A 22,662-nucleotide genomic window follows, 5' to 3' on the forward strand; every position below is an offset into this window, starting at 1 on the left:
TATAACAAGCAATGCGATCATAACTATGCAGATGATATACAGCTTTACATTATGATGTCACCAGGTGACTCTGAACCCATCCAAGGCCTGAACAGATGCTTAGAATAAATCAAAAATCAATGTTTATTTCAGTTGAATAAATACTTAAATGTTAATGTTAAATACTGTAAATCCCGCCGTCTATGAGCCCAACCAGGTGAGTTACATTCACAGACAAATGAGCTTGACACTAACAAGTAGAAGCCATGAATAAACTGGAAAAAACAACTTTAGAAAACAATATCAGTCGCTCTGTTCAATACTCCCGTTCTGGGTGTAATGATGAACCCTGACTTGAACCTTCGGCCTTCTATCACCTGAAGAACATTTTCAGAATTAAATATCCCAGAAAGAGCTGGAGAAACTCATCCAGGCGTTCCTCTTCAGTCACATTGATTATTGCAACAGTGATTTATAATGAGCTGCAGCTTTCTGATTGACTTTAAAGGCACATCTGTGAACGGATCTGCTGCTCTTGTATGAACCTTTCATACCGCTCAGGGCTAAAAAGAACCAGAACCGAACATGGAGTAGTGGCATTCAGTTTTTATTCTCCTCTAATCTGGAACAAAAGTCCAGAAAACTGAAAAATTGTCGGAACACTGAGTTCCTTTAAACCAAGGCTAAAACCCCATTTATGGGTTTAGAGTTGCCTTTGATTAATAATAACTGGAACATTGTTAATTTAATCTGTATTCATGTTCCCATTACTTTTATGTAGTATTCATCACACTATAATATATTTAATTACTTTGAATTGCCAATAAACTTGCCTTGCCTTTGACTAGAACAACCCAAAAAGTCATTAAGAGATGAATGGTAATCATTCCTGGGTGTGGCTGCAGACATTTCCAAACAAATCTGGTTAATTCCTGGTTTAACTGGGGCTGTTTTCTTGGTTTAAACAATGGTTTAGCCCTTATTAAATGAAACTTTAAAACTGCTTTTTGAATTACATCCAGTTTGATTAAATCAAACACAGTTCAAAATGGTAGCACAGCTCAATAAAAACCAAAACAAAGCTTTTAATGTGAGATCAAGTGGGTATCACCTCATTTATGTGCTTTGCATCATTATTGGCTTTTACTGCTGCACACTAATCTGTGCAAGTCTGTTTACCTGTGAGAGGGTCAACCTGCTGCCGGCTCGTTTGTGGTATTTATTGGGGCTTTCGAACTGAAGATCCTCCCACCGAATCCTCCACAGCATTCCAGCCAGCTCCTTCTCCAGCTTCAGTTTCCTGATGAAAGCAAAGAAATTAAGGATCGTTAAACTGACGTATTTTCTCACAGGAATCAGATCTGGGGGAGGTAAGTTGGATAGTTTCTGAGATAATAATGGGTTGCAACAGCACCAGATGCGTTTAAATGGAAGAAAATCCGAATTTATGCTTTAATTTTCTGGGTTTGGAGAATTAAAGCAACATGGATTTAATCTGATAACTGGTACCAGATTTGCTACATTTGCTTGGTTATGTTTGATCGCCGTCCCATGTTCAGAGATAACCATCTGGATCTGATAGTGACCTTCGTCACATCCAGTATTTTGTGTTCAATCACTTGTGTGTTTTTCTAAGATTTTAATTTCACTGATCCTCGTGTTCTTCAGCTGCGTTTTCTGCTTTATGGTCCAGAACAGGGAGTTCTTTGAAATAAAAACTCACGGTACAAATGTATAATTTAGTCAAGATTTATGTCTTCATCACTTGACAATGGAGCGTTTATAACTAATGGTTCAGCTTGTTCTTTAACAGATGTTATTAAGATCATAAACAAGACATAGACGATACCTGAAGGCTAGCAAAAAGATAAGAAAGGAGTTTTTACTGAATGAAAACCTTAGCATCTGGTTAAAAGCACCAGAGAGATGAAAACTCATGTAGCTAACAGGACACATCAGTTCTGACCTTTGACACACATTTAACTGCTTATATTAGAGGGTACACTTCCGCTGGTGCGCTAATAGTGGAGCTAACACTTTGCCTAGCTCTTTAGCTAACTTTAAGAAGACGTTTACTGATAAAAATTAGTTAACTACTTCACAATTTCACAATTGCGAAGAATAAGAAACGCAATAAAAATCACATGTGAATAAGTTTGTTCACGCAATAAGTCATTAAAAAACACGTTGCGTCATCATCCTTCAACTACTTCCTGTTATCGTCTTCTTTGTTGTTTCCAGCAGTAGTAACTTCCTGTGATGCAAAAAAAAAAGTGTTTCCATTGCAGATTTGAGAAATAAACCAATTTTGACACGGCAGAAAAGCCACTTCATCCTAGCGCCAAAACTTTAAAATTAATAAATGTGAGTTTTTTCCAAAACTGCCGTGTTTCCAGAAATCGAATTTATTTTAGTAAATCCAATTCACCCAATTTTATGGTTAATAGAAACGCTGCTACTGGAACACATTCACCAGTCCAGGTATTTACAGAGTTCCACTTCAAGGATATTTGATAAAACTCAAATTAATATTAAATCTTCTTCACTGTAAAAACACAAAGTCATACCAACTATTTTTAGCCAGTTTATAGTGTGAATATCTTGACACACTTTAATTAAGACAAAACAAGCAGCTTTTCTGCAAGATATAGGAGCTTGTTTTGGCAAATAATTCCTAAATATTGATAAAAAAATAAGTTCTAGTTGCACTGGCAGATAATTTAAATCACAACAAAACATTTTCCCAGCTTAAAAGTAAAATAATCTGCTAGTGGAACTAGAGGTTTTTATTGATATTAAGGCATTATTTACTGAAAACAAGAAAATTCTACTGAAAAGTTTCTTGTAAGTTAGTTTTGTCTTACTTCAAGTTTAATAAAGTATTTGAACTATGAACTAGACCAAAAATCCTTTATAAAATTTTGTGTTTTTGCAGTGTTTTACAGTCTTTAAACTCCAGAAAGGAACCAGAACTTTTGATAACATTTTGAAACTGTTCACTTTTCCGTGAAGGAGATTTTGGGATCAGTTTAAGTGTTTAGTTTTGTTCATTTTTCCTTTTGTATAAATAAATCAAACAAATGTAAAGACCTTAATTTGTTTAATAATATATTAATTTTTTTTTTAATGAGTGCTAGAATCAATCAATGGTGTTATCCTTCTGATTGAATTAATTAAATATCCGTTTTGAGACATGCGTTTTTAAAGTTTAGTGGTTGAACTTCAGGGATGTGAGCTTCTCCACAATGACAAAACAAACGCGCCCACATGTCTGCACAGCTTAGCCAGAGTAATTCATCTCCTCATTTTCTTTGTCAGTGATATTTCTGACATGTTTGAGGATTATTTTTGAGCATCCGTCTGACTGGCAGTCTCTCCAGAGAAGATGCATTCCAGCAAATCAACACATCACAGCTAAAAATCTTACTAGAGCAGCTGCTTGCTTGACATTTAATGATTCACACCCAAGAAGAGAAAAAAAAATCAGAAATGAAACCTGCAGAAAGCTAGAAAGCACATTTTCTTGATTTGTTTTTATTTGCTTTCCTCTTGTCTTTTTTTTTTTGCTGTTGTAAGGAAAAAGTAAGGGTTTTATTTATGGTTTGAACCTTAGACGTGAAAAACGAGCAGAGAGCAGGCATGCCAGGGCGATCCGAAAGGTGTAAAACACTTCCAGATGGCTGCAGGAAATTATTACAGCGTTAGCATGTCGCCCCGTTGTTGCCGTCCAGCCAACTTGGCCCCAGAAGTGGCTTCTTTATTAGTTTTTTGCCACTATGTCACTAGTATTAATTTTACTGTTGTGCAATCCAGCAGACTAAATGAGACGTGAGCATTTGGAGGACATTAAAGTGCCAGCGCCCCTCCACCACCACCACCAATTTTCTATTTAAAGGGTCTTGTTTAGAGACTTCTGGCAGCCAGAGGGGCGAAGTGTGGTGCTTCACACTGGGCCTATTGTTTCTCCATTCCCATTTGTGAATACCTTCCTGCGGGACCGACCCCCCAGCCCCCCACCTCCAAACCCGCCTCCATTAAAACAACAAAGTCACTGCTACTCTGCTCAACATCATCTCACACTCCTGCTGCCCGGCAGACTCCAAAATCAGCTCACAGCACCAGACAGTCCAGCTGCCTGAATGTAAAGTCCAAGAACCAGCCTTCCCTCCGTACAGATTTAGACTGAGAAATTGGGTTGTTTTGTTGCAATAAACCTAAAAATATGCATTAGAAATGCACATATGTCATATAAAGGCACATTTCAGGACTTACTATAGAGTAAATCTGTGTTTATTAGGGACTTCTTCACATTTTAAAACATAAAAATTGCTCTGGAAAAGGAACCCCAACTTTTACTTGCTTTCTACTAACTATTATTTTCATAAACGATTAATCAGATTTTATAAAAGGGCCAAATTCCACATATTTTTTATTTAACCACTTAAATCTTTTCTATATAAGAAAACATTAATAGTTCCAACATCTTGCATTAGAAGGTAAATATTTTATTGCTTAAAATGCAACAACACAGTATTCCTTTAGTGTAGCAAAGGATGCATCTGCAGTCAAAAAATGTTTCTAACGTGTCAAACTGAACTCTTTCTGTTTGACTTAACATCAATTCAGCAAAGTTCTGATTTTCTGATTATTTTTTTGATTAATTAGATGCAAAATATGCTAAATAAGAGATTTATTTTCAGAATTGGAGCCAGGTGTAGCTAAATCTGCCACTTGAGGAGTTCTGGGTGAAACATATTTACAAAAAGGTTTCTTTTTTTTATCTTAAATGCAAAATGTTTTTATTTTTTGTGCAGTTTTAGCCTAATTACTACACCGAATGTGTTGTTCTTTCAGAAACTGACCTTTTTCAGAATCTTTATACTCCAGTAAACAATTAATCAATTATTAAATTAGTTTACAATTATTTCAATTATCGATTAATCACGATTAATCGTTTCAGCCATACTTCCAACTCAACATGGTGAACAAATCAAAGGAAAACAGATGATTTAATACACATATTTCCTTTTATTTCATTCCATGTTCTATCAAAATTGCTCATTTTACAACAGCATCAGTTTGTGTATCACAGGAAAATCTTGTCAAATCATCCATTCTACCATTTCCTTTATGAAATACACCAGCAAATTAGCATAAAATAGATACAAATCATTCAAACCGACATTCCTTCGGATACCATAGGCTGCAATCATGATTGAAAGGAAGTACACCCTGTTACCAGGTCCTGAAATTCTGTTAATCTAACCTCAAATGCGCAAAAAAGGCACAAAGCAGATTCAAACTGTCTATATTTATTGAGTTCCTGCTGTTTCCATAGAATCTAAGATGGCTGGGGTTGCTAGGTAACCAGGCAGGGCTCGGCTGGGGTTGCTAGGTAACGGCACAGTGCCCATGGAATGTGACTCAATATTTGACCGGTTTTTGAAACGGCTCAATTTCCAGACACCAAAAAACAATAACTTATTGCCAAAAACCAGCTGAGTGTTTTTCTTAAGCGTATTGGTTGTTTTTAGAGGAAGTAGACCCAAATGTATGTATAAAAACGTGCAAAAATGTGTAAATTCTATAAAAAATACGTTTGAGTTAAAGTATTTTGTAGACACCTACAAACGTCCAAATTCTGTCCCAGATTTTAGTCAAATAATTCAAAGGAAAAAAGCACAAAACACCTAAAAGGTCAGAAGTTTGATGATATCTAAAACTTAAATAGTAAAACGTAACTATTGGTGGTTCAATACCAAAATATTCAGCATCACAAACTTCTACATTTTGCTCTAAAAGTTTTAGATGAAACTATGCGATAAAGAAAATAGTCTCACTTGCTTGCTTGTAAGCTTTACTTCTTCCTAAAGCCATGTTTCTGGAGACATTTATGACATTTATAATGTCTCTTGTTGGGCTGAAATGATTAATCGTGATTAATCAATAACTGAAGTAATAGTAAACTAATAATTTAGCAATCGATTAATCATTAACTGGAGTATACAAACTCAAAAAATGCCAATTTGGTGAAAATAAAACAGAGCAGTAAATAAACCAACATTTTGCATTTAAATGTGTTTTAAATGCAATTGGTATAACATTACCTTCATTTATTTCAGACATACCAAGGGAATAATAAAGACGTTTTAATTTTAGAAAATAAACTTTTATTTTCTTATGAGAAAATGAATCATTTGTGTATTTGTATATTTTAACATTGTATAAAAAGGTGCAAGTTTTTAAATGAAGAATGTGTAGAACGTGTCTACTTCTTAATCTGATTAATTGATTAATCGCCACAATAATCGGTAGGCTTGATTACTAAAATAGTCGGTATCTGCAGCCCTTATCTCTTGTTCAAACATCTCAAACTTTCTATGATTGCCTGGAAAAGTTGCTTCTAGCCTGACAGAAGAATTAAATCTGTAAACAGAAAATAAATTTGATGAAATCCTAAGCACATAATTGTAAGCAAGGTTCTAGAGAACAGGAGTCCTGCTATCAAATCAAAAATATTTCTTCTCATTTTTGTTTATTTTTTAGAAAAAAAATCCCCATGGAGTTTGATTTTCCTCTGAATGAACAACAAGACGACTCTAATTATGATTTTTCTGCATAGATGAGACAAAAACAAGAGAAAAACACCTGATATCAACTGTTGTGTTGATGCAAAATATTTGCAGATTTAAATGTGACCAAATGTCATCAGTGGGTCAATAATACAAACAACTGCAAATCTGAAACAAAATGGCTGACCTAGTCAAAGTCCAGACTGAAGAAGTGTAGTAGGAGCGAATGTTATAAATAAACTAATTATAGTTCAATAAATAAAGACAGTTTGTATATTTGAGGTTCTGCTTGAACAACCCTGGGGTGTACTTACTTTTTAACCACAATTATATATATTCAAGAAAAACAGCATCAAAACAGCAGTAAATACACTTTTAATTATACAAAAAAATTAATTTCTTATCAAAAATATAGAAATTAAACATGTATATCTCCCAGATATATGAATTGCACCTTGAGGTTGAGAAGCTTATCTTGTGTTCTGGGGAACTGCAGAACATTTCTGACATTTTAGTGGCATATTTGTGGGTCAAGTTGTGGAAATCAAAGGCCTGAGCAGCAGCAGCTGGCTGAGGCTAAAGGCAGCTGCTAAAAGCTCTGCTGTCCGCCGCTCAGTCCATCAGCGAAACCCGCGCTGCTGTCTGCAAAAACAGGAAGCCATTTGTTAGTCTCTGGTTTCAGGCTCAGAAAAACGACACAAATCTCACATCTGAATGCAGGCGGGAAGCAGAAAGTTCCCTCAAATGACATGAGTGACGTTCAGATTTCGGTCGTTTTGTGGAAAAGTGTCTAAAAATAGTCGCAGTTGAGATGAAAGAACCAAAATATGGGTCAGACCTACAAATACGTCCCAGAATTTCCAGAACGCAAATAGAAACTTGTTGCTTTAAAGATGCAAGGATGTGAAAAAAAGTATTAAAAGATTTCTTCTTCTGTTGTTTTTCATGTTGTCATGTTTAAAAAAATAATAGTTTTCTAACGAGGATTTCAGTTACAGATACCAAAATTAATCTATTTAACAGATTAAACTTCCTGTAAAAACAAAAAGTCGTAAAAAGTGAAACATTGACAATTCAAAGATACTTTATTGATCCTAAAGTGAAATTAAATGTTTTACTGCAAGAGCACAAAATTTGACCAAGTATTTTTGTTTTGTTTCTAGAGCAAATATATTATTACACTTAAAATAAGACAAAACTAACTTATAAGTAACTTTTCAGCAGGAAATAGGAGCTTGTTTTAAGTCAATAATTCCTTAATATTGGCAATAAAAAGTTAATCACCAAATTATTTAATTTTTAACAAAACTTCTTTTCCTGTAAGTGAAATAATCTGACAATGGAATTGGCACTTTTTCATCAAGATTAAGGAATTATTTACTTAAAATAAGCTTCTATATCTTATTTAAAAAATTACTTTTAAGTTATTTTTCTCTCATTTTAACTGTATTACAGTATTTTCTCTAGAAACTAGACAAAAATACTTGGTAAATTTTGTGTTTTTGCAGTGTGTAACTCATTATCCAAGTTTCTGTAGATGCTGATGGCTCTAGCATACGGCAATACAGCTCTAGCAGTCTGTGTTACAGCGGTTATGAAGAAGCCTCTGACTTAAGACAGTTTGTTGAAGAGGATTTTCTGTAATGTTCATCGTTTTATGAAGAATCCTTCGTTTCAGCGCCGTCTCCAGAGGTTTCTGATGATGCTACGCTAACCGAAGATGGCAGAAGAAACTCCTCTCTCCAGTACAGAGAGAGACATTATGGAAGACGGGTGGAGCGTCCCAGCAGAGGCCAACCTACCAAAATCACTCCAAAGGCGCATCCAGGAATCATCCAGGAGAAGAAGCCGGTGAAACATCTCAGGATCAGAATCTGATCGTTTCACACCAAAATATCCAATTTGTGCCGCTTTGAAAACACGAATCCGACTGTTTTCAAAGCGTCAGCAGTCTGAACGGTGACTTTTACGTCATTTTAAAGTTACACATGCATCATGATTCGTGACCAGAATAAATCAGATGCAATACATCTGGATGTAAACAATAGCTGAAAATTATGATGATGAAATTATGAAAGAAGTTTTTGTCACCCTAAAAACCGACTCTTTTATTTGCTTCCTTTGTGATTTTGCTGATTTTGTGACGATACCGTCGGCTCTCATTGCTGAGTAAACTTTAAAGTAGATCCATTAATGGCGGCATCCATTATGACTTGTTGCTGCAGTTCAGCGTCAACATTCTTCTTCTGCACATTTGGGTTGTTTTGGAGTAATAAACGGTTCACACACAAGTCTGGCTGCGGTCGGGTTTAATTAGTAAAACGAAGGATCATGCAAAAAACAGAAAAGAAAATCGCATTTTAGCAACAAAAACTCATCACATTTAAAAAAAAAAAAACAACTTCTGCATAAAAAAAATCTTATTTCAGAAAAAAAATTAATTCACAGCAAAGTAAAACGCTTAGGGAGCAAAAAAATGTGGCTTTGTGTTTTTTCCTCCCAATTAATTAATGAAATCCTCGTTAGAAAACAGTTTTCTGCATCAACGCTCATAACTGTCTTCGTTAGATGATGTAAAAAATTTAGAAGTGACTAAGAAGAAGTGACAAAAGAAGAAATTAAAAAGGGGGCAATACATTTTTTGGCACCGGTTACAAGGATTCTGAAAAAACGCCAAGAGAGCAAAACTTACCAGACAAGCATTCAGGAAAACTACCTAGTTTGGAAACCTTGAAGCGCTTGCTGAACTGTGAGCTGAAGAGAGGAGAAAAGAGAAGAAAGAGCTAATTGACTGAGAGTTAAGCACACTCTCTGGATCAAATTAAATGTTAGTTATTTCATTACTTGTTTTTCGGGGGGGTAATTAAGTCAGATTTATGTTTAGTGGAATTACCTCGCGTGGATAGCTGCTCCTCCATCTTTCCTCCGCCGTTCCTCTGATCAAAATCCATTCTGATTGGCTGGTGATTAACACTTGTTTGTGTTAATGGTCAGTATTGGATAAGTAATCAAATTACCGGTGTGATTTGTTAGCTGTACAGTGGTGCATAAGTTATAAGCTCAGAGTAAAACCGTCTAGTACAGAAAAAGCAACAAAAGAAGAAAAAAACATTAATTTCCTTCCCTGTTTGCAGATATTACCCATGACATTAACTCGGGGTTATAAATCCCTTCCAGGAGTTTAATTACTTGGAGCATGCATGATTTACTGAGGGTGTAATTAAATAAGGCTACGACATAAAGATGTAGACGGTGCCACTTGGGACACTGAAACTATTTTGTTTCCGTTGTTTTTACAGCTGAATGTTCAGCAGAAAGTTAAAACCATTAGACGAGCTTTTATTTCTCCTTAAACACACACATAAAACCGAACAGCTCGGGGGCGTCAGCCGCTAGTTAAACACTTAGCTAAACACCATAATCACTTAACATTCAGGACACAATCATTTCTAAATTTAACCTGCGTAAAACTAACTGCACAGTCTGCAGGTCAGCGAAGTCGGGTACCTAAGCTTAAATTCAGCCAGCTAGCTTAAATGCTGCCATTGCTGAAGGACTTTTTCAGTTTTGTTTTTTAAAATGTGGTTATGTCAAGTAGTGATGAGCAGTTAGCATCTAACCTTCATTTAATATTCTCCGGTTGTGCTAATAGCGGAGCTAATTTTTTGTTTAGCACGTTAGCGAACTTTAAAAACCTTTTGCACACTTAGCATCCCATAAATTAATTTTCCAGAGAAATTTTAAAGCGCTAATTTACTTGGTTATTTTGTAAACTTTCGGTTGAATAAAGTTTGACATGTGTCAAAGCTTCGGCTAACCGTTAGTAATTATCCAAGTAATTAGACGTTTATATTTATGCTTTTATTTTGAAGTGGGCAGTTCCATTTCCTCTCCTCACTTTCTCTTAAATAACTTAATTTAAATCAGAAAAAGTACAGGAACAAAATAAGCAGACAGTAGAAAACAACATAAACATTAACACAACATCTAAGGGAAATAAGTAACGTAAATAAAAATGTCAAAATCAAATTGGTTCTCGAACATTGTAGTCTTTCAGGGAGACATGTAATTTAAATTGAAGTTAGAGCATTAGCATTAGCTTCAGCTAACTATCTTGTTAGCATAGCAGTTTAGCACCAGCAAAACTAATGTTTATGATTAGTGCTTTAGGGTTAGAGCAGCTAATATTTTAGTTAGCGGTGCCCAACCCTGATATTCTGGAATGTTCTTAATCTGATTTATAAAATGTAAATAAAGTATATAAATAAAAACTATAAAAGTTTTAATCATAACATCAGTTTATACGTTTAACTGTTAGCCGCGGGAACAGGGTACAGAGAGAAGCTACTTTCTAGATCTGTTGGAAGTTTTTACAAAACTTGCGCTTTTAATTCTATCTGTATTTAAAAAGAAAGAAAATGAGTTAAATTAACTACAATTGAAAGATGTAGAAAAAATGTGTAAGATAAGGTTTCATTTGATAGATTTTTTTTTTTGCATAAACCAAAACATTTATAACATTGGTAACATTTTATATATTAAAATCCGACCAATAGCAAAGCTGGAAAGCCTGTTTCAGTTTTAAAACACAATGCATCTAATGCTTAAAGTGTCCTAGTTAAAGAATACCTATTATGCTTCTTTGAGCAGGTTAGGATGACTCTATGGGCTACAAAACATGTTCATCCCGTTTTGCACAAATTCATTTAAATAATGACATTTCAGTCTGCTCAGCTCTACCTATATTTAGCTGTTTTAGGGTGTCTTGTCACTTTAAATCCAAATAATCTGCTGCTGACCACGCCCCCAACTAAACATTTATATTCACACGTGAAAATGGCTGCAAACAGATGTGCAACTATACAACAGTACATCTTCGAAAACCAGAAGTGGAGCCTCCTGCGCAACCAACAAGAATGCAGTCAGTGGTTTCTGAATGGCAAGTCAACAACAAAGCTCTTGAATTTTTCCAGCAGCCATTGTACAGTGGTAAAACCAGCTGACCAAATGAGCTGGGGCTCTGCTTGGGTTGCTAGGTAACGGGCGGAATTCCACTGGAGTTGCTAGGTAACAGGCTGGGCTTCTCTGCAGTTGCTACATTTGAAATGATTTTTTCCAGATACCAAAAAAACATGAACTTATGTGTTTTTTTTAAGTGCTTGGGCTGGTTTAGAAACCCAAATGGAAGTACAAAAACGAGCAAAATGTGAATTGAACAAATGCATTTCAGTCTCCATGAAAAATGTTTTTCAAACAAGCAGCTTTTTATTTTTTAACCCCAGAGGGAAAGAAAATGAGCTTTTAAAACACACTAATGATCATCAAGTGAGAGTGGCAGCTTTTAGGGGGCCAGCCTATGAGCTCACCTGGCAGCTCAGGCAAACCTCATCCCTGCGTTTTGCAAAGTCACCTGCTGAGCTGCTGCTGCATTACATAAACACACACCAGCCTCAAACAAACTCTTCTATTTACTCCCAACTTTCAATAAAACGGCACTAAATCAGTTGCAGGAAAGGAAGTTTTAAGCCAGCATTAGTTCCGTCGAACTCACCTGTAAATGAGGAAACTGGAGATCCCGAAGATGATGAGCGCTAATCCAGAACCGACGGCGACGATGCCCAGAACGGGGAGCTGACCTGGAAACAAGCAGGATAACAGCGTCACGGCCTCATATGTGCAGCAGATGGCCATGATGGTTTCTTAGAAGTCTGAGGGAGAAATATGTGTGCTGAGAAAAATCACAGCTGCACCGCTGCAGCCGTCTGTCAAACCACCAAACAGCACAACCATTTCACATCCCTGATGCGCATTTAAAACCCTAATTAAGTCCCGCAGTAAATCACTGCACAACCCGATAGCCGTAATTATGGAAAAGCTTTTCTTTTTTTTTCACCCCATCCGACTGTCTTAATTTACTGCCATCTGAATCCGACTGTGGAGTTTAGATTATGATCTACATATTTCAGCAGGTTAAATATGTGCAGAATTTAGGTGGAGTTCACACTGTGGGAAGAGCCGCAATAAAACGGAGAATTTTCCCTCAATGATTCGGTTTAACGGCCTGTACAGCATGAAACCATCTGCAACACGCCGCCGCAGTGCAGGACAGCGACACACACACACACACACACACACACACCCCTACTCGCACACACACACACACACACACACACACACACAACCTGAAACAACCCTGTCCATGCTGGGAAGAGATTAGAAAATACTGCAATGGCCATAAGTCATGATGTACGGAAGAAGATTAGAGCCAATTTCTTAAAAGGTGCAGAGAATAAAAAGGAACAATAGAACAAATTTCACATTGAGCTTTGAATCTTTAAAAACATTTTTGGAGATAATTCATTTGTCAAAAAATAATCTTATCCAGTAAGTGGGGGGAAAAACAACTGACCAAACCAGAGTCCAAACTATGTACAGAAGAAGATTAGAGCCAATTTCTTAAAAGATGCAGAAAATAAAAAGAAGAAGAGCGCTAATTTAATCTCTAGTTTTTAACCTTTAAATTGTTTTGGAGATAATTCAGTTTTCGAAATCTAAATTGAAGGCTTCATTTTTTCTGTGTTTTGCTTTTTACAGCCTTATTGTCACTTAAATTGTATCAAAATTTATCTTTTTTCAAAATTATACACACAAATAGTCCATAAGGACAATATGGAAAAATGTTTTGAGAGTTTTTGCAAATTTATGAAATACAGAAGATGCCAAAATCACATTTATGTAAATATTCACAGCTTTTTATGGTTTCAAGATTTTGAATTGTGACACCATGTTATAGAAAATAATTACAAGCCAATTAGTACATTTTATATGGTTTTATTAGCAAACCATTTCTGTGTATTAGTGGTCTGTTTCATTACTCAACACAATTAAATACCTTCAGTTGGGTGAACAGAAAGGAAAAAATTTGGATAAAATAACTCTTTCTAACATCAAAACCATAATTTCCTACAGATAAAATTAAGCATTAGCATTCCCTACAGTTCAGTTTTATGTACAAATAAAGTGGGAAAAATCATTAAAAGTCAGTTGTGTGCATCAATTTCCTAACAGTCCATTCATTACACCATACCATCGTTGCAGGAAGGGTCGTCTGTGGAAAACACACATGGCGGATTGTCCAGTGGCGGTCCACCGCTGGGCCAGTGGATCTTCTCCGTCTGTGACCAAATGATTTCTTTACTGCTTCCGTTGAAGTACGCCACGACCTGCCGACACACAGAATGGAAGCTAACGTTAGCATTGGGGTGTTTTCACGCCTGATAGTTGAGAAGACTCGGTTCCTTTTGAGACCAAAGTGGCATCCTTTGTTACATTTTCAGCTGCTGAGGTTCTCTTTCACACTGCACTGTCAAAAGAAACCGTTTGAAAAAGCTGTTCCCCTCCCCGCCTGTGGAGGCGCTGCAACAAGAACCACTGAAGAAAATGACAAAAACTTCTGAAGACACTGAGAGAAGCTTCTTAAACAAAAATGGAACAGTGTCAGATTTTAGCATTTGAAGGTTTTCTCTTTAGTCTTTGGTAAAAGTTTATGAAACTTTTCTCCCGGTGGCAATAAACATGCTTTGGTTGTATTTACCCAGAATGCCCTGCTCTGTAGTCCACTTCCTGCTTTTGGAGAATTAATTTTCAAGGTGCCATTTTGCATTTAGGATAGTTTGTGTTTTGTGGCACCTGAAGTCCACAAAACACTGAATTTAAGTCAATTTATAGGAAAATAAATTCCTCCTAGCATGAGTGCTAATATACAGGTATGTCAATAATTAAACATTTCTCACTGCACCATTCCAGTATGGATCATAATGGTTTTATGGACATGATCCAATGCAGAGTAATGCAGTTTTTTTTTCATCACGAGTAACGTGATAACAGATGTTACTACTGGTGGAAACAACAAAGATGACAACAGGAAGTGGTTGGAAGATGATGGCGCGCCATGTTTTTTAATTACTTATCTGTTGAACAAACTTGTTCAGATGTGACTTTAATAGTGTTTCGTATTTAATAGAAACACCACAATTGCAAAACTGTGTTTTTTCAAAATTAGCAGAACACTGACAAAGTTCTGCAGACATTTATAATGGAAACAATTAATAATCGACATACACAGGAGACATATTTCATCAATAAAACTGTCATTTAACTTAATAATAAAATCTTGTTTCATTTTGAGGTTGAGGGACGTTGTGTGCATGTTAATATAAAGAGGAAAGTCATAAAAACTGCTGTTTACAGTTTGCAACGCGCTACGTAAGGTTAGCAGGGAACATTTTGAAGACGGTTCTCTGGAAGCCAAAAGTAGAAATGTTTGCAGTTCTGTTTGGGTTTGGACCTGTTTAATCTTTCAAACACCATCTGTGAAGTGTCTTTTTATTTCTTAACAGCAGTTTTACAATAAATTATCAGTGTAATGGTGTACAGTGTCTGTCTATGGCATTTAAACAAGAAGGAAGTTCACCCAGAGGTCGGATTGTGCAAAGCTGAATGATATGAACGTTTATGACAAGACAGTCAGAAAATAAACTCAAACAATATTAATGTTAGCACTGAAACAAGACTCATGTTGTTTGGGAAGAACAGACCAAAGTAGAGATGTTTAACTGTGATGTGCAGCACAAAATAGACAGAATATCTGCAGAAAAGGTTCGGTGATTCAAGCATAAAGGTTTGTTTTGCAGCCACTGATTTAAACATGAACTATTCTGTAGGTCTGAAACGATTAATCGTGATTAATTGATTACTGAAATAATCAGCAGCTACTTGAGTCATCAATTAGACAAAAAAGCCATCTGGTGAAAAAACAATATATTCACAGCAGCAATTAGGCCAAAACTGTAAAAAATATATATATATACTGTACATTTAGCATTTAAGCTAAAAGCAACTTTGTACATTTTAGCCAAAACTTGTCAAGAAAAAGTCAGAATTCTGGGAAACAAATCTCTGAATTTTGACATGAAAGTTTGAGAAAATGTCAAAATTCTGAGAAATTTCAAAATTGTGACAAAAAAGTCAGAATTCTGAGAAAATGTGAGAAATCTGCGAAAAAAGACAGGATTGTCAGATTAGTCAGAATCCTGGGAAAATTTTAAAACTGAGAAATTTCAAAATTGTATTTCTGAGAAATAATTCTAATTTTCAAAAAAAGGGCAGATTTCTGAGAAAAAAGTCAGAATTCATTCTTGTAGTCAAAACTCCTGGCGTAGTCCTAGGTTCTCTCAGTTCAAATTTACTAAAAGAAAGTTTTGTTCGCAATGTTCCCAAACATCAGAGCATGCGAAAGTAAAAACACCTGGCTGCTAAAATATGTTTCTGAGACTCTGAACCTGGACTCACCCCAAACTCTCCCGTCTCCTGGTTGGTCATCGACCACAGGTCCACGTCTATGTTTCTCGCATTTTTGTCATCTATGGTAACGAGTCCAGTGATTCCTAAGACAGAAAAATTAGCAGCATTAATGAGGTTTGTTGCTCAATCAAAATGCCATTTTCTGTATTACTGTTTGATATTTTTAAAGACTTCCAGGTGAATTACGCCATGGAAAAACAACCATAATTATCCATTTTAAGCTCAGACCTTTACACCGTTTTGCCTCTATAAGTACGATATGCCACAACACACATCAAGCATGAAAACACACTTTGGATTGAGGTGATTTGTAAAAATGTGCAATCAGGCTGTAATCACTGTTAGAAAGCTGCAGATTTAAATCAGATTCAGATACAGTTTTTCGTTTCGGTATTTAGTAGAACCAAACATTTGGCCGGGTTCAACAACAGAACATTCATCTGCTGTTTATTTAACAGTAGATGCACATCGAAAGTTAAAACACATGTTAATGTTTCAGAGGTCAGAGCACGTGTTCTTGTATGGAGTCATTTGAAAACAGGAAACGAACCAAGTAAAAACAAGAAATCCAATCAAACAAATTAGACAAACTGTAAACTGGTCATTTAAAACATACTTAGAAAGACAAAAATGAACAAAGAACTACAGTAAACATTTGTTTTTGTTTCCAAACAAACAACTGAGGGCGTGATCTATGTTTGCCAAGATTTATAATTCAGGGCCTGTTTATAAAACAGGAGTATACAGATTTTAAAAATGGATATTTGGTGAAAAGAAACATATTCAGAGCAGTTATTAGGAAAGAACCTGTACAAAATAGCTATAAATTTTGTATTTGTCTGTAAATTTGTCTTAGTACGGAAGACGATTCGGTCCACCGAAAGAAGAGAAAAGATTTTTTTTTTCTAAGTCACAATTCTAAAAAAAATAGTCAACATTTTGAGAAAAAATAAAAAAATTGTAAGAAAACAAGTCAAAATTCTGAGGAAAAAGACAAAATTCTAAGAAAATAAAGTAAAAATTCAGACAAAAAAACTCAGACTTCTGATGAAAAAAAATTGGAGAGAAAAAATTTTAAATTCTGAGAAAAAAATCTCAAAATTCAGAAAAAAGGAAGTAAAAATTGGAAGAAAAAAACTTGAACTTCTGAAAAAAAAATCTAAATTTGGAGACAAAGAAATTAAAAATTCAGAGAAAAAACAAACAATTCTAAAAAAAAAAATACAAACATTGTAGTTTCACCCAGTTCAGATTTACTGGGTTGCTATGACAATACAATATTTCTCTTATTTAAAGAAGGAATTTCATTATTTGCTTCTTTCTATCTTATCCTGTATTTCTTATATTGTATAAAAAAGGTTTAAGTGGACAAATAAAGAAATCTGCAGAATGTGCCCTTTTTATATTTGATTAATCGTCAGAATAATCGATTAATCATTAGAAAAGTCGATTATTACAGCAATCGTCAGCTGCAGCTCTACAAGTCAGTCATTTGTTTCAGGTTAAATGAACAGGTTCTTGGTAGAAATGTGTCACCCCAGAATCGGCGGTTCTGCGTCCTCATCGTGATGTTGATGCCGTCGTTCTGCACCCCGCCCTCCGCCAGCGTGTCCTCCAGCGCCATGGCGTACAGCAGAAAGCCATCATAGAAACTGCCAGCTATGTAGTCCATCTGCAACAACAGGCGTTACTCAAACCAACGAGAACAAGAGTTTCTGCAGCAGCAAAACTGCATTTACTCTGCAGAATCTAAACAAAATGCTGTTTTTACGCTCTCACACATAAACTGACTACAGTAACTGCAAACAGAACTGTAAACCTCATTCCTCATTAAGTTCAAGCAATTACTCTGCACAGTGGGATGTTTTCTCCGTCTAGATTGTCCCATAAAAAATTACAGAGGTTGTTGTGCAACTTAGAACTCACAGTAGTTTAATACTTACTAATGATGGCTCCAAATGAACACCGAAATCTCTCTGAGCTCTGGCATGGAGTCTCTTCTGGAAGTCCAGGTATTCTGGGTTCTCTGGGTTATGGTACGTGATGATGAAAACGGACTGGAGGAAGCACAAAACGGAGAAAAAGACGGATTAGAAGAGAAACATTTAGGTTTATTTCAAACAAGACGTGGAAAAAATACCCAGAAACTGTAGTCAAGTAAGAGAAGCGCTACTTCAACATAAAAAGTATTCAAGTGCTGAGTAACTGATCAAATGATCAATCATTTAATATTTAAAAATTACATCATCAGATGGACCAAAATAGAAAGTTATGTGGATATTTTGGTGTTTTAAGGATGAAAATTATAATAATTCATATAAGTAACAAAAAAATAACAAAATCAGACAAAAGAAAATGTTTGTTTAAATATAAAACTTATGAAACTTTAACAAATGCTGCAGGTGTGCGTCTGTGTCTGGTGAAGTTTTGGTTAAAACATGTTTGTTTTTCATTCAGTGGGAAGAAAATCCAGAACTTTTACTCAAGTAAGAGTAAAAATACTTCATAATAAAACTACTCAAGCAAAAGTAACAAGTACAGCGTAGTAAAAAGACTCCTAAAAGTACATTTTCCAGAAGTTACTTAAGTAAATGTAACTTAAATATCCAAGATAAGTAAACAAAATGACCAAAAATAATAAAAACACACACAACTGAAACCATAAATGTTAATAAAAAATGTTTTAAAATAATTATTGAGCTGATTTTAATCTATAATGTGATTAATTGAGTCACTGCTTGGTTGTTGCAAAATAAGAAAAATAAAATGTAGAGTTTACTTTCTGAAAAGCAGCAGTAAGAAAGAAAAAGAAATAGATTTTTATCAAATGTATAGGTAGACCAATAACAATAATTAATTACATTTATATCTCACTTTACATTTACAGAAATCTAAAAGTGCCAAAATCAATAAAATAATCAATATAAAATAACAGCAAACAAAGATTAGAATCATTAATTGAGAGGAATTTATGAAAAACATTTAATGAAAAAAAAGAAACAATAATATAGTTGAACGGGTGCCACACGTTTATCTATAAAAACAATGTAAAAATCATTATTTTTCTGGTTAATATTATTACATATAAAACTCATTAAAGTTTGCTGTTGTTACGTGACAAAAAATGCGAATCATTAAATACCTGCGGTCTAAAAACCGAACCCTGGGGCGTTTTTAATAAAGTCTGTCAGCATTGCTTTCTACTTAAGAAGCTGGGGATCATTTCTCGTGTCACAACAGTGATTAAAACCTCAAACTTCCACAAGCAATTAATGCACCAAAAAAACTCTGCGTTGCCACAACAAGCCGCGTCGGAACCCGCCAGCAAATCCATACAGAGAAAGACCTGCTTATTGTTTGACAAACAACACCATAGATACCCAGGGAAAGTATCTGGAGGCGCCGTTTTCCGTTCCTCCACGGTTACGTTTGGGGGTTTTAATGTAAAATCTGCTTAACAAGACTTTTCTTGTAGTTCAACTGAATGTTGTTGTAAATATTTTTAGCCAGAGTTGGTAACTGGCACCGATTCTTCAACTGAAAGAAAAACATTCGTGCTGCAACCCGGGATCGCATATCTTTCCACTAATTAGAGGTGACTCATTATCCTGCTGGGGCAACCCCAAAACAACGATAAAAATGAAAGAAAAAACACGCAAAAGTGTAAAATAGCATGTTTTTTTTTTACAGGGAGGATTACAGAAGAAGAACTGTAGGTTGAAGGGATGTGGCAGAAGCCCAGGGCTCAGATTCTGGGGCGTCCCAAAAAATTATAAATATATATTGTTTTCTGTTTAGCAAACATTTAGTGCATTAATCAAATTCTATTCAAAAATATGTTATTGATCGCAAATACAAATTAAATAATGAATAATTAGTGTATTAACACCAGAATAATTAAAGTAAATATATAAAGAATTAGCATTTTCTGCTAACTTTTGAAATGTTTAGTGTACGTAGCTTCCTCTAATTTAATCTCTCCAGATAAATTTGGCTGTTTTGCAAACTTTCAGTTGACTAAAGTTCATTTTCTGTGTTAAAGTTTTGGTTTTTGACTATTAAGAACTCTTCAAGCAGTTAAACGTTCATATATTCATGCTCTTATTTTGAAAACAGTTCAGCTTCCTCTCCAAACAATGATTATTATTTTGTACACAGAATGCATCAAGAAATAAAAGTCAATTAGAACATTAACTGAAGAAATATTTTTATTGAAAATTACATTATATTAATTCATAATAATGAGGTGATGATGCGGACATGTTTTTTAAATAATACAAAATGTAAAAATGGATTCAGGTTGTTGCCTTATTAAAAGAAAAACTATTTCAAATTTCCACATTTTTTGGGTCTAAAGTTGTTTTGGTTTTGTTGGCCAAATTTTTACCATTCTTGACTTGGGGGCCGGACAAAATCATTTCACAGGCCACAAATGGCCCACTGGCCACACTTTGAGCATCCCTGATAGAGAAAAGCTGCCCATCAACATCGTTAATAGTTAGCATGTGCAGTTTAACGTAATGCCACTAGTTTACAGCAATGTGTTTATATTTTCAATATAAAATAAATAAATTGCTGCAGATTTCAGTGACTGTTAATAAAATAAAAATAAAATTGTTCTCCTGATTCTCCACACTGGAAACACCCTGACTCCTGTCTGCTCCTGCACGTTAGCTAGCAATTAAACACCAGGAAACCCCCGCCTGACAGAAAACGCACTAATAGGGTTCCAGCACAATTGAAGCATTGTTTAGCTCAGACAGTAGTTGGCATTGTGAGATTTTAATTGTCTGTTTAGTTCAGTGAACCCTTTGGCTCTGCTGTGGCCCAGAAAACTAGTTTTGTACTAACAGAACTGAAGCCCAGTAACATTATATAATCCTCAGTGTCCAGCTAGCCGGACGTTTAGCTGTCTCCAAATCGATAACGCTAACAGATGGTGGGCACCTGCTAGAGAGTTTACCTGCTGGAGTAAAAATCACAAACTTTATAAACCAACATAAAGTAGTGCATTGTGGTGAAGTGAAAGGTAAATTATCCGTTTTAAAAGTTATATTAACTCTTACACTGAAATAAAATCTGGACCAAAGGTGTCCTAATTAGTAAATAGACACTAAGCATATTTATGTGTTGAAGCGCAACAAACCCTGGGAAAGTAAAGCCCCGCCCCCAGGCATCTCTGGAAGAAGTTCCATAAAGTGGGCGGAGCCAATAGACACAAAGGGGCGTGACCAAACAGGGGTGAATGGGGAGGTCAAAAGGGGGCGTGGTCAGGATGAAAAAAGTACTGTTACTAGTTTAGCGGCACTGTCTTTGTATTTTGCAACTATTTTAGCAACAAATCTAGAAACTTCCTTTTAATCGACTAGCGACAAATTTAGCATTTTCTTCATAGACTAGCAACAAATCTGGCAACTTTCTTTGTTTAAAAAAAGAAGCAACTTGCCACAAATCTAGTGATTCAGGGTTTTTTTAACTCAACTAAAAAAATCTATGGACTTTTTTCATTAACTAGCAGAAAATCTAGCTTTTTTAAATGACTAGCAACAGATCTAGAATTGTTTGTTTTTTTAAATAAACTAGCGACAAATTCAGCATTTATTTAATAGACTAGTGAAAAATCAAGCAACTTTCTTTCTTAAAAAAAAGCAACTAGCGACAAATCTAGTAATTAAAAAAAAAAAAAAAAAGACTACCAACAGATTTAGCATAATTTTTTTAATGGACTAGTGACAAAACTACCGACACTATTTCTAAACTATTTCTTTTTTAAATGATAAATTTGCAGGTTTTTCTGTGTAATTTGAGACTTTTTGGCAGATAAAACAGAGGAGACCCATTCCACCCCATTATTTCCATGTAAAAAGTAAATCACTGGTGCAAACAAGAAAAAATGCTATTGATCAATGATCAACACGTTCGCTATTCCAACTCCTGACTCACCACTAGGGGGCGTGTCTGAGTGAGATGGTTTTATACCTGAACCAGATACAACCAAGCTGTACAGTTGTAACCAATAGGAAAATTTAACTGCAGTAGCCAATGTTCAACCCAAAGAGGGCAGCACTAAAACAATTTAAGGCAGAATTAAACAAATTTACACAAACATGTCACAGTTTGTACAAAAACGTAAAGATAGCTCCCTTAAACACCAATTTGTACCATTTATCTTCAAAAAAACGTGGATTTTAGTTACCATTTAAAGTTCAATACTAAGTCTGATTGCTAAAAACTACAAAAATCTGAGACAAGGTGGTGGCAGCATCATGCTATGGGGACAAAGACCCTAATAGAGGCTGAAGAAAATATGAAACTGGGGTCAAGGTTCATCCTCCAGCTGGACAATCACCCTAAACATACAGCAAAAGATAAAGTTGGGATGGTTTAGGTGGCTTTAGAAAGGCCTAGTCAAAGCTCAGACAAAAATCTAGTTGAAAATATGAAACATGATATAAAAATTTTGCATTTCATCTGGCTGAGCTTCACTGATTCTGAAAGAATTGGTTGGAATAAAAGTTAGCTGGAAGCGACCAGAATAAAGGAGCTAGAAGACAAATTATGCTATAACTTTCAAATATTTGTTTGAAAAACATTTAATTTACAATTTGCATTACGATGTGTTGGTTTATCATCTAAAATCCCAATAAAATGCATTACAGTTTGTGGTTCTCATGTGATAAAATGAGAAAAAAATGATAATTTAATGGGAGAAATTACCCAACCAGCTGCAAAACTAAATCACCATAAA

At 35.2% G+C, this 22,662-nt stretch overlaps 1 protein-coding gene across 1 annotated transcript in view; it reads right to left on the reverse strand.

Moving 5' to 3' along the window:
* The window catches only part of npr2 (natriuretic peptide receptor 2), a 63,647-nt gene that overhangs the window by 27,047 nt on the left and 13,938 nt on the right, over positions 1–22,662 (reverse strand). The window contains exons 3-8 of the mRNA XM_005813646.3: positions 17,858–17,971; positions 17,451–17,586; positions 15,903–15,997; positions 13,639–13,774; positions 12,103–12,187; positions 1,159–1,279 (exon numbers count right to left, since the gene is read on the reverse strand). Coding sequence (XP_005813703.1) covers positions 1,159–1,279; positions 12,103–12,187; positions 13,639–13,774; positions 15,903–15,997; positions 17,451–17,586; positions 17,858–17,971 — 687 coding nt within the window. The remainder of the gene's footprint in view (positions 1–1,158; positions 1,280–12,102; positions 12,188–13,638; positions 13,775–15,902; positions 15,998–17,450; positions 17,587–17,857; positions 17,972–22,662) is intronic.

The sequence above is a fragment of the Xiphophorus maculatus genome, chromosome 8 (assembly GCF_002775205.1).
Source record: "Xiphophorus maculatus strain JP 163 A chromosome 8, X_maculatus-5.0-male, whole genome shotgun sequence".
NCBI lineage: Eukaryota > Metazoa > Chordata > Actinopteri > Cyprinodontiformes > Poeciliidae > Xiphophorus > Xiphophorus maculatus.